This window comes from Terrapene carolina, unplaced genomic scaffold (genome assembly GCF_002925995.2).
Source record: "Terrapene carolina triunguis isolate 2854851 unplaced genomic scaffold, T_m_triunguis-2.0 Scaffold30, whole genome shotgun sequence".
Taxonomy (NCBI): Eukaryota; Metazoa; Chordata; order Testudines; family Emydidae; genus Terrapene; species Terrapene triunguis.
Window position 1 is genome coordinate 3,080,779 of NW_020664381.1, and position 12,742 is coordinate 3,093,520.

General features: G+C 38.6%; 1 protein-coding gene across 2 annotated transcripts in view; it reads left to right on the forward strand.

Annotated features, from left to right (window-relative positions):
- Positions 1 to 12,742, forward strand: part of LOC112117098 (Down syndrome cell adhesion molecule homolog) — a 508,166-nt gene that overhangs the window by 398,265 nt on the left and 97,159 nt on the right. For both annotated transcript variants that reach the window (XM_029911462.1, XM_029911464.1), the window contains exons 15-17: positions 3,936 to 4,176; positions 5,881 to 6,027; positions 8,292 to 8,447. In XM_029911462.1, coding sequence (XP_029767322.1) covers positions 3,936 to 4,176; positions 5,881 to 6,027; positions 8,292 to 8,447 — 544 coding nt within the window. The remainder of the gene's footprint in view (positions 1 to 3,935; positions 4,177 to 5,880; positions 6,028 to 8,291; positions 8,448 to 12,742) is intronic.

Consider the following 12,742-nt stretch of genomic DNA (forward strand, 5'->3'; position numbering starts at 1 on the left):
TATTTTTCTTGGTCCCTTTCTTGTACAGAGGGCATTCAGAATCAAGGCCAAGACTGATTTGCTCTATGAAACTACAACACTTTTCAAGTGATGGCATTGTACACTTTATAATAAAAGGAACATGCAAGAGCACATTATACTGAAAGAACAAATGACACACTATAATGTAGCAGTAAGATAATTTATTATAACTCATATACAAATAAATAATAGTATTAATAATAATAGTGCAACAGTTAAAGTTGCTACACACTCAACCTACCTGACATAAACCACAAAAGCAAGGAAATGGACGTTAAAGCCACATATCAATACAGACCCTCTATTCTTCTAACCATAAAAACACACCTTAACTCTATTGCAGCTATCATGCACCATAGACCATGAACCACAACCTTCACTCTTCTGCTCTAGAGAGGCACCATAAGAGGCATGATATTCACTTAATTAAAATTATTTTCGGTTCAGTATGGTGTGTTAAGAAGTAGTACATTTTGGTTACAGCTGCACCAGTCTCCCTTGCTCTCAGTTCCCCAGGTGTCGGGCAAGAAACCGGTCACTTTGATTCAGTGGTATTTAGAGTTGTTCTAGAATATAAAGTGTCCACAGATGATCTGTTGGCTCATCTAAACAATGGTAGGTTTCACCATGGTGTTTGAAACAAGATGACTTCTTCTTTCTTTTCTTTTCTTTTCTTTTCTTTTCTTTTCTTTTCTTTTCTTTTCTTTTTTGACCAAGGATCTCCCTCACTGGTTAAGTTCAGGCTACTACTCTGCCAGTAGCCCTCCTGTGCCCTTCCCTTAGGACTACTGTTCACCCATCATGATCCTTACTGGGAGACTTCTTTTCTGACAGGGAGACTCTGGGCCTTAGTCTCTATGGCCCCATTTAGGGGTGGAATGAGCACTTTGCTATACAAGTGACATGTACACAACCTCTTGGATACAAACAGGCTGCATCCTTATTGCTTTGCATAAGATAAGATAAGAACATAAGAAAGGCCACACTGCGTCAGACCAATGGTCCATCTAGCCCAGTATCCTGTCTTCTGACAGTGGCTAGTGCCAGATGCTGCAGAGGGAGTGAACAGAACAGGGCAATTATGGAGTGATCCATCCCTTGTTATCCAGTCTCACCTTCTGGCAGTCAGAGGCTATGGACACTCAGAGCATAGGGTTGTGTCCCTGATCATCTTGGCTAATACCCATTCATGGACCTGTCCTCCATTAACTTATCTAGTTCTTTTTTGAACCCAGTTATACATTTGCCCTTCATATCATCCCCAGGCAACAATTTCCACAGGTTGACTGTATGTTGTGAGAAGCACTTCCTTATGTCTGTTTTTAAACATGCTGCCAAGTAATTTTATTGGGTGACCCCTGGTTCTTGCTATATAAAAAGTACAACAGTAAAACATTGCAGCTAACATTTTCAAACCTGCTCACATAGAGTAAGGCTCAAAAATCCATATTTAGGCACAAGCTGGTCAGGAATTTTTTGGTCAGAAAATGCTGATTTGTCCCAGCTGAAACTTAGTGCAGCAATACACCTCTACCTCGATATAACGCTGTCCTCAGGAGCCAAAAAATCTTACCGCTTTATAGGTGAAACCGCGTTATATCGAACTTGCTTTGATCCACCGGAGTGCGCAGCCCTACCTCCCCAGAGCACTGCTTTACCGCGTTATATCAGAATTTGTGTTCTATCGGGTCGCATTATATCGGGGTAGAGGTATATATCGTTTTCAGCAAAACTTTCTGAAGTACAGGGTGGAGTTTCTGGTCAGAAAAAGACACCTGTCTCAGAATGGCTAATCAGGTATGTCTGCACTTCAACCTGTAGGTATAAATTCTAGCTTGAGGAGACAGACCCAAGCTAGCTCTAATCAAGCCAGCACACTGAAAATAGACTGTAGCTGTGGTGGCAGGAGCAGCAGGCAAGTCTAGCCACTCCATGTGTGTGTCCAGCATTTCAAATAGGATCATACTCAGGGCATCTAAGCCCCTGCCTCTACTGCCACATCTGCACCCTATTTTAGCGTTTTGGTTTTCAGACATTCAGCTTTTGAACAAAAAAAAAATCAAAATTTTCCATTGAGACTGTTTTCACACAAAAAATAGTTTTCCATCTAAAAAAAGTTTTGACAGAAAATTTTTAACAAATTTTCAATTTCAACAAATTATAAGAAAAGGACATATAAGCAAGAAAGTGAATGAATGACCAGTTAACTGAGTATTCTAATAATTCTGCTGTCTATGCTCTGGTGGATTTTTTGTTTTGTTTTTGTTTTTGGATGGTTTTTTTACTCAAACAACAAAACTACACTGTCCATTCACAAAGATGGTCCACATTTTATGCAGTGGTTATGAAACAGAGTGCAGAGTGCTTCCATCAAGAAAACTACTTGCCTTTTACTTACCCACTTAACCACTAAAATATAACTGTGATATTTCCTTCTTAACTGGGACAAACGTCTGCATTCCCATGAAGATATCCAGATTTTTTAAATTCCAACCAGCTTACCCCGCCCCATGGTAAAATATGAAGTTTTACAGTCATTTAAAGAGCAAGAAACTGTAAACGTATTGAGACTATGATGCCACACTGGCAGCTAATGCATTTTTTATAAGATGTGACTTTTTAAAGAAATGTCTTCAGTCACCCAACAGGACAGAGTTATTCAGGAAACCAAGAAAAATAACTGGTCTATTATATATCAGAAAGCATGGTTCTACTCCCACCTGAGGTCTCATGCATGAACTTAGGCCCTGATTCTGCATCTCTTTTGCATACTTCTGCTGAAATCAGTGAGGATTTGGTGTGTGAGGGCTTAGTGATTAGGCTATGTATATTTGTCTTTACTACTTCTTATTAGCTAAAGGTCCACATTGAAACAGTAAAAGATGAGCCAACCACTCTCTTAGAAAATGTGTTGTTACTGGGGGAATTGAAGTATATTCTTGTCCTAAGAAAAGATTCCTGCCTGAAGCTTTGTCTCCTTTTTTGGAAACCAAATGCAGCGGAAAATAAACAAGGCATCTGAAAATAAAATCCTGTTACTCTAGGAAATCTGATTATAGACTTCAGTATGGTGTGCTGATGATAGTGGGAGAGCTTATCTGGGTAGTCTGATGGGATGTGTGTGTGTGTGTGTGTGTGTGTGTTAGTTTTTGTACATGGACCCTAAGTGGTAGTTATAATTTTTACAATAATTGTATATGCACCCAGAGCATTAGATGGGAACATTTTTACAAAATGAAATAAAGAGTAGTTCAACAAATTTCAGCATCTACGTAAGTGGAAACGTAACAAACATTTCTGTTACTAATAGACTTTCTCACCAAGTTAACAATGCTTATTTTATTTTCTACTATATTTTATGCTACAGTCTACTGAAATGGAAAGATCTGTCAGTCAGAGTGCAGGACTCTTGTATGGTGACTCAGAACTATAGTGTACAATACATTTACTGGGCACATTTTTTAACATTGGATACCAAACACTTGTTTCAATAGCCATTCAGTGTAGAAATTCCTACATTCTGATTCACTACTGCCTTCAGAGGTCATCTATGTGCCCACAACAGACGTGGCTGCCTCAGTGTCTTGATTTATCCAGACAAAACTTCCAAATCTGAATTAGGCTTCAAAAATATTTCACCATTAGCTATTTTAGTAAAATAACAGTCTGGAATTCTTTTTAACTCATTGGTGATTATATCCTGGGTAATAAACAACTTGGCCCGAAATTTGTTTAGCATAGTAAAGAGTGGTTTCCTTTTGAACAGTGACTCCCTCAATTTATGACCTAAAAATAGAGTGCTGTTCATTTAAAGAAAACGTTGACTTTCTGTGCAGTTCAAAGTGCTTAAGGGACAGAATTTATTTGCATTTCCACATATATTCTTAACATATAATATTTCCTATCCTGTTCAGGCTCCAAAGAAGCACTTGCAAAATGGAATTATTCGTGGATACCAGATAGGCTACCGGGAGTACAGTGCAGGGGGCAATTTCCAGTTCAACATCATCAGTATTGACACCACTGGAGATAGTGAAGTTTATACCCTGGATAACCTGAAGAAATTCACCCAGTATGGCATGGTAGTACAGGCATGTAACCGGGCTGGAATAGGACCTTCTTCTCAGGAAATCATCACCACTACCCTAGAGGATGGTAGGTCCTAGGCAAGCAAATATCATATATACCATTGCACACATTTTATGACTTCTTTATCAGGCCTTTTATTCTCACTGATGGATATGTTGACCTAATTGTATCTACTGCCTGATTAGTGTTCATTATATAGTGGATAAGAGAATGGTTACATTGGGAAACGATAGTTATATTATAGACAGGTGGGAGGGAACAAATCAGCCTGCGTGTTGTGTACAAATTTCAAATTGCTAGCTATGCAATATAGTTCAGTTTAAGAAATAGGACTGTTCTGATTTAATAACATCTGCAGTTGTGAGAGAACTTGATTGAGAACATAGCCTTTCTTAGCAACACCCTTGTTTTGATATTGACTCAGTTGCCAGTTTCATGCTCTCAGCATAGGATCGTAGTGTGGTTTGATATCTCGTAAAGTAAAAATACTAAAACTGAAGTAACTATTTTTTTCAGATAAGTGAAACCCAGAGCTATGTTTATGCAGTAACATAATTTGCCAACCTAAAATGAGACATGAGTTTTTCCAAGAATGTCCAAACTAATAAAAGAAAAGTCACTGGCACTTTCTGTATATTTCAGGCTGTCCACTGAGAAAAGCAATTCAGAATTATTTTTCTAAACCACACAGAAGAGCACTTCTCAAATAATGATAGAGAGTCCTCTAGTGGAAAAAAAGAGTTATTCCATATGCTATAGAGAAGACTTTAATACTTTAAAACAGTATAAAAGTAAATTCTAACACAAGCAACCAAGGAAGATATCAAAAGCCAGATTTTCAGCAATTTAGATTGGCATAAATCCACTAAAGTCAATGCCATCTTACACCAACTGAGAATCTGACTTTATGTATGTTAAACAGAGTAACACATTTGTACATTCTTGAGTGTTACAGTGTTTGAGGCATATGCTTCAGAGAACACTGGTGTTTTACATTTACTGCAGATCCTGTTAGTACTAGACAGAGTACAGCATGATGGAAGACAATTCACTGAAACGTGCATGTTTTTACTACTGCAACAGGTGTAAAGTTTTTCTGCTATATCTGGCACATATGGGTTCTTTCTTGGCAACATTTTTGTAACATCACTGTGAGGGCATTATGGGAATTGGGGATAAGATAAATCAAGAAGGCAAAACGATAGATTAACAAGTATTGCATTTGAAACAGAAATTACTAAATATAAATTTGTTAAAGCTGATTGAAAATTTGAAAACGTTCTAAATTTTTGTGAATTTTTTTCAAAAAACTGTACATTTTGATTTAGAAAAATCTCAAAGATATTCAAAAAATCAATTTTTCTGTATATTTTAATCAGCTCTAGAATTTATTTTCCTTTTAGTAGTGAGGGAAAATCCTAATGAAGGGCAAGTCAGTGAGGGTCCAAAGACATTTCTGGGAAGTGATCTGTACTTTCAGAAACAAACGTAGTAGTAACCAAGCAGTTCCATCAATAGCAAAGTAGAAACTCAGGGTAAAATAATGGATTTTGCTTAAGTGATGAAAATTGAAAACGTAGTAGAAAGGGACTCTTCCAAGAAGTGTGTATGATTATTATTTAATTTGTGTCTCCAATGAATTATGAAGAAAATATATATGTGCATTTTAAACATTCAGTTTCACATTGGTGACTATAATCTCTTAAGAGTACAGTTTTACTTGTCCACAGAAGTTATCTAGAGCTAAAATTGGTGAATATCTCATTCCAGTGCCCAGTTGCCCTCCAGGGAATGTCCAAGCCACTGCTACATCACCAGAAACTATCTCCATTTCCTGGTCTACACTTCCCAAAGAAGCCCTGAATGGGATTCTACAGGGATTCAGAGTTATTTACTGGGCTAATCTCTTGGATGGAGGTAAGCAGCTTTAACCAACCCATCAGGTGTGTGCCAATAGCAATGACAGGATAACAGGAAATTCATGGCAGTTAATATCATTTTGTCCTCCGGTATGAAAAGCATACCAGAAAACTTTAAATTTTCTTTCATCATCATTTTACACAGAGCATCATACATCTCTGTCTGGATCATTTTGTACAGAGCTTTGAGTAGTTGACAGGTTGTTACAAAACTATTTATGAACACACACATGTTCAAAAGAGAATTTTGGCAAGTGTGGGAGTATCATCAGTTCCTCTTTACCTCCTCAGAGATGAAGCTACTGCCTTTCCTTTAAAGATTACTGTGCTAGTTTTAGCAGCAATATCAAAATACCTGATATCTGATTATTCATCCAGGAAGAACAAAATTAAACACAGGAATCCTTGTTTAAATTCCACAAACGTTTTTAAAAATATATTTTTTGAAATACTCAAAGGTTTCTTGTTTTCAGAGGGGGAAAAAGAAACCTACCTGGCATTTCTTTTTCTTAAGGTCAACAGAATTACCTCTGAAGTCATTTTGTATTATGGACTTATCTTCAGTGATTGGCTTTTGAGGCCCACAATGTAGGGGATTTCTGTTTTGTAATTAGTAAATGGCTTGAAGTATTTCAACCATTTTGGTAAATAAACAAGTTGCAGTTTATCTGACAGTAGCACTTTTCATCTCCATGTGATTTGAAACAAAAATTACATAGTAAAGTGTGTGTGTACACTAAGTAGTGACACTGTAAACATAACACCATCCTCCTCAATAGATCTGCTCCCAGTATATTTTTTTTTAGTTATGCTGACAATGTGCTTTTGCCTCCACAATTAGGGTGAAGGAAGGAAACAGGTTTGGGGCAGCTTTTTTTCCCCCCCCCAACATGTATTTGAAGTGCTCAGATGTTTGGAATGTTAACATAGATCCTAAGGGAGGTGATCAAGTGTGCATGAATTTATCACATTCTGCAATTTATGATGATATCACCTCAATATTTGTTTCCTTTTTGTGGACTTTAGTGAACAATAAATTTTAACTCTTTTCTTTTCTTTTTTTAACTCTTGCTAACAATGCAGAGCTGTCTCAGCTCTGGCAGAATGAGCTGGATTATATTCTGGTGTGTGTATCCATCAATAGAATAGTTACTGTAATTAAATTCCAATTGTCTTGCCAAGTTCTATCCTCTGCTAGTTACACCTGTTCAAACATGAGGTTGCACAGGTGTAAATGAGGGCAGAATGTAACCCGGAGGCTCACTATTACTGGTGATAATGCTCAAGTAAGAAATCTTTTGAGGTACAGTGACTACTCACTGGTGAATGAAAAATAAAGATGAGAAAATGTGCAGTCCTGATTCAAGACAAGGTAATTTTTTTTCATTGACTTCAGTAGGCTTTGGATTAGGCCCTACACTGCTGAAAAGCTACATTACAGTATAGCCTACTATACCCCACAAAACACAGCTATTGGACCTGAAATTTATCTTTGAATGTCCTTATCTTGTTAGATATATTTTCTGCTCTAGTTGTTCTTTTAAAGCATTTTTGCACATGAATCGTGTTTTCCAGCTTAATACATTAAGGTTTATGTGATGAGCCCCATCTCTCCGTGCAACTGAATTTGGTTTTACTGCATTTAAATCTATTGTTGACTAATGCTTCTGACCATAGTGCGCTTTACAGTAGAGCTGGGCAAATTTTTTCAAACAAAAAGCGTTGTTTGTTTAACTTTACACAAAATGGCTTTTTTTCAGACATGAAAACTGTTGTAGAAATTGTTGACTTTTTCTAATGTTTTTATTTTGAGGGGAAAATGTTGCATCATTATTATCAATTTTTAAATTGTAAGTCTTGTCAGTACCATTATAGAAATATTTTATTTACCGAAAAGCTGTTTCTCAGTAAATGCAAAATTTTAATAACCCTTTTGACAGTGGTTTTGATATTTTAGCTTAATTTCAGTTAAAAAAAGCTAAATAAATTATAAAGTTAAAAACAAGTTTGCTGTTAATCATGTGAAAAGGAACTGACATAAAAATTTCAAATGTTGTCATTTTTTCCCATCTGCTCTATTTTATAATAATGATCAGTGTGAGCATTTAAGGTATCTATTTAATAATCACAAAATATTCTTTCTCTTTCATGAGTGCATATTCTTTAATCAGAAGATTCCCTTTATTTTCATACCAATATACACACATATGATTAAAAGAAGAATAGCATTGCCAATAACTTGGTTCACTTTTTGTTCCCTAGAGCTGGGAGAGATTAAAAATGTCACTACTACACAGCCCTCACTAGAGCTTGATGGGCTGGAAAAATATACCAACTACAGCATCCAGGTGTTGGCATTCACACGAGCTGGAGATGGAGTCAGGAGTGAACAAATTTTCACCCGCACTAAAGAGGATGGTAAGAACTAAGAACTGCCTGACATATGACACTGCTTGATTTGGCCCAGATTTTCAAAGCAATGTGTGTACAACACCCAGCGTGCATGCAAAAACTGGGATTTGCATGCATAGCTCTTGAGTTGTGAGCACACATTCAGTGCTGAGTGCACAGTTTAAAAAAAAACTGGGCATTTCTATTTATTCATTCCTTTTATGACCAGGTTAAGGATTAAGGCCCCAGTTCAGGAAAGCATCTAAGAATGTGTTTAATTTTAAGCATGTTAGTATTTTTTTTTAATGTAACAATAGTTTATTTAACAACTTTGACATGTTCCTGTTTTTGAATTATCCTTGAGATAGACTTTCTAAATCAATAGAAGGTAGGAGCCTAACCTGCTAAGCACTTTTGAAAATCCCACTAGGCACCTAGTTGCATCTTTGAGCACCTAAATACCTTTGAAAATCTGTTCTCAAAAGGTCAAGGATGTTTTGGCAGAGATAGGAGTGTGAGGCACAGAGCTGGCTGAATAATATTAGTTCAATAATTTCTTCAGTGACATTTGTGATATTTTTTCAAATAAATTAGTCAATAGTTTTTCTCTTTATTATTCATCCAATGTATAGATAATGCATAAATATTAGTAAAATTGATATGGGAAGGGGATTTACAGAAGTGCGAAATGGAGGGGGTGTCCAACTCCTACTGACTTTCATTCATTGAAGAATTCCATTAAGTTAATCAAACCAAGTATTAAGGGGTTGGTTCTGAAATTTACCCCCATTTTAATGTCACTTTACACTGACAGAGTGGTGTCAAGGGGCCTCACAGCAAATGAGGATCAGGCTATTGCAGGGTGGCACTAGGCCTTTAAGAAGGAAGAGGCTATGTACCTGTGACTCATCAGCTGCCTCCTAACTGAGTCTTAAGAGGGCACCTGGCCCATATAAAATGGGAGTTGCCTGGAGGAGTAATTGAGGGAAAGGGCAGGTGAGAGCTGTCAAGGACCAAAAGATTGGAGGTGCTTGAAGGAAGCTGTAGGAGATTTGTGGGGGAAGGCTGAAAGCAGGAGAGCAGCAAGTTGGGTTTGCAGGCTGGTCTTCCTAAACCAGTGAGCTAGGGCTGGAGGCCAGAGAGGGTGTTGCCTGCTGACTTCTAAGCCAGAGAGCCAAAGCTGCGGGCTGAAGGTAAGGGAGCAGTGTAGGGCTTATTTGCTGACACCTCTGTGGTGGACAGCGGGAGCCAGGTGAGCAATGGAAAGGCCTGTCTGCTGGCCTGTGTGGGATATGAAAAGTTAACTGAACAGGAGGAGCAGTGGTGCCCTCCATCAGAGTGGCTGGGGGAAGGGTGTTCCTGCTGGGAAGAGCGGATTATATCCTAGCTGGAAGTCTGGGGTAGCTGACCTGGTTAAAGGATGGAAGTGAACTGAAGAAGAGCCCAGGAGTGATGGCAAACACTGGAGTTTGATATGTGAGGTGTTGAGGAACTAGATGTCTTGGGGTTTTAAGGGACTATCTGCACTTGGGTGATAAATGGACTGTTTGGGGACTGTTGTTATGGGCTATTTGAACTATGTTTTTGTAATAAACTGGTCCCAAGGAGAGACATTATTAGGCAAGAGACTGTCATGGAGGTTTTGGGCTGCCTGGGAAGGTAAACTGAGGCAGTCATGCCTGTTCTGTCACAGCCTGCTGCTAGAGGGCACTCCAGGCAGAGCCACCCTATGACACATGCCCTTAATGTATATTTCTTTCCATTATTCGCTCAGCTTTCTTAAGGTATTTGTTCCCAGACTTGTTTTTATTTTCAGTATTTACATAGTTCCTTTTATTACTTTGAACAAAAATGGATTAACCGCAAAAGCAGGAGCAAGTCTTATGATTCATAAATGTAGTTCTACTTCCAGAGCTCAGTAAAAGCAGCTATGTTTTAACTCCTTTAGAGAGACAAGGTGGGTGAGGGAATATTTTTTACCTTTATCTTTTATTTTTCAAGAGCTTATCTTTTATTGGACCAACTTGTTTTCGTGAGAGACATTACTTCAGCCCCCTTGTCTCTCTGATATTCTAGGACCAACACAGCTACAACACCGGAAACTCCTTTAGTTCATCAGCAGCAATTACTCTGTCTGAACCTGCCTTGAGATGCTGCTTCCCACTCTGTATGTCTTAGCCACACCCCAAAAGACAGTGAAATCCTTTCAAATCATTTTGTAAGTCTATATGTTTGGACCGTCAGAGCACGTAGAATCATAAGACTGGAAGAGACCTCAAGAGGTCATCTAGTCCAGTCCCCTGCACTCATGGCAGGACTAAGTATTATCTAGACCCTTTCTGACAGGTGTTTGTCTAACCTGCTCTTAAAAATCTGCAATGATGGAGATTCCACAATCTCCCTAGGCAATTTATTCCAGTGCTTAACCACCCTGACAGTTAGGAAGATTTTCCTAATGTCCAACCTAAACCTCCCTTGCTGCAATTTTAACCCATTGCTTCTTGTCCTCTCCTCAGAGGTTAAGAAAAACAATTTTTCTCCCTCCTCCTTGTAACCACCTTTTTATGTACTTGAAAACTGTTATCATGTTCCCTCTCAGGCTTCTCTTTCCCAGACTAAACAAACCCGATTTTTTCAATCTTCCCTCATAGGTCATGTTTTCTAGACCTTTAATCATTTTTGTTGCTCTTCTCTGGACTTTCTCCAATTTATCCACATCTTTCCTGAAATATGGCACCCAGAACTGGACACAATACTCCAGTTGAGGCCTAATCATTGCGGATTAGAGCGGAAGAATTACATCTTGTGTCTTACTTACAACACTCCTGCTAATACATCCTAGAATGACGTTCGGGTTTTTTTTTTTTTTTGCAACAGTGTTACACTGTTGACTCATGTTTAGCTTGTGGTCCACTATGACCCCCAGATCCCTTTCTGCCGTACTCCTTCCTAGACAGTCTCTTCCCATTCTGTATGTGTGAAACTGATTGTTCCTTCCTAAGTGCGGTCCTTATTGAATTCTATCCTATTTACTTCAGACCATTTCTCCAGTTTATCCAGATCATTTTGAATTTTAATCCTATCCTCCAAAGCACTTGCAACCCCTCCCAGCTTGGTATCATCTACAAACTTTATAAGTGTACTCTCTATGCCAATATCTAAATCATTGATGAAGATATTGAACAGAACCAGACCAGAACTGATCCCTATGGGACCCCACTTGATACGCCCTTTCAGCATATCTGGGAACAGTTTTCCAATCAGTTTTGCATCTACCTTATAGTAGCTCCATCTAGTTTGCATTTCCCTGGTTTGTTTATGAGAAGGTCGTGTGAGACAGTATCAAAAGCTTTACTCAAGTCAAGATATACCACGTCTACCACTCTCCCCCCGTCCCCCCATCCACAAGGCTTGTTACCCTGTCAAAGAAAGCTATCAGGTTGGTTTGATATGATTTGTTCTTGACAAATCCATGCTGACTGTTACTTATCACCTTATTATCTTCTAAATGTTTGCAAATTGATTGCTTAATTATTTGCTCCATTATCTTTCCCGGTACAGAAGTTAAAATGACTGGTCTGTAATTCCCCCGGTTGTCCTTATTTCCCTTTTTATAGATTGGCACAATATTTGCCCTTTTCCAATCTTCAGGAATCTCTCCCATTTTCCATGACTTTTCAAAGATAATTGCTAATGGCTCAGATATCCCCTCAGTCAGCTCCTTGAGTATTCTAGGATGCATTTCATCAGGCCCTGGTGCCTTGAAGACATCTAACTTGTCTAAGTAATTTTTATCTTGTTCTTTCCCTATTTTAGCCTCTGATCCTACCTTATTTTCACTGACATTCACTATGTTAGACATCCAATCACCACCAGCCTTCTTGTTGTGGCACTCCAAAACGCCATGAGCTTGAAGTTGCTATTGATGTCTCTGGCTTCAAGAAATGTCTAAAAATAATTTTAAAATTGTAAAATACTGTAAAATGTTCTCAATGGACTTTTGCATTTGAGGTGACAGGAGAGCCAATGTGGCAATGCTTGAGTAAATATTCCATTCCAGTGACCTAGCACTGAGGGCTCAGCCCCCATGTCAAGAGTGGGACACGCTGCTCCACGGGAGCGCAGGAAGAATTCTGTCTCAGGGAGGCAGAATTCCTCTCAGAGCACCTCAGAGTACAGAGGGAGAGCACCTGCTGCTATGTCCCTTCAGGGAGAGTAGAGCATACTACCAAATGTGTGTTGGCCAGTCTTATGATGGAGGGCCAGGGTCGTGTCTCTTCCTTCTCCCTGACTCCTTTTGGGTGTCTTGCTCCCTGGGATGC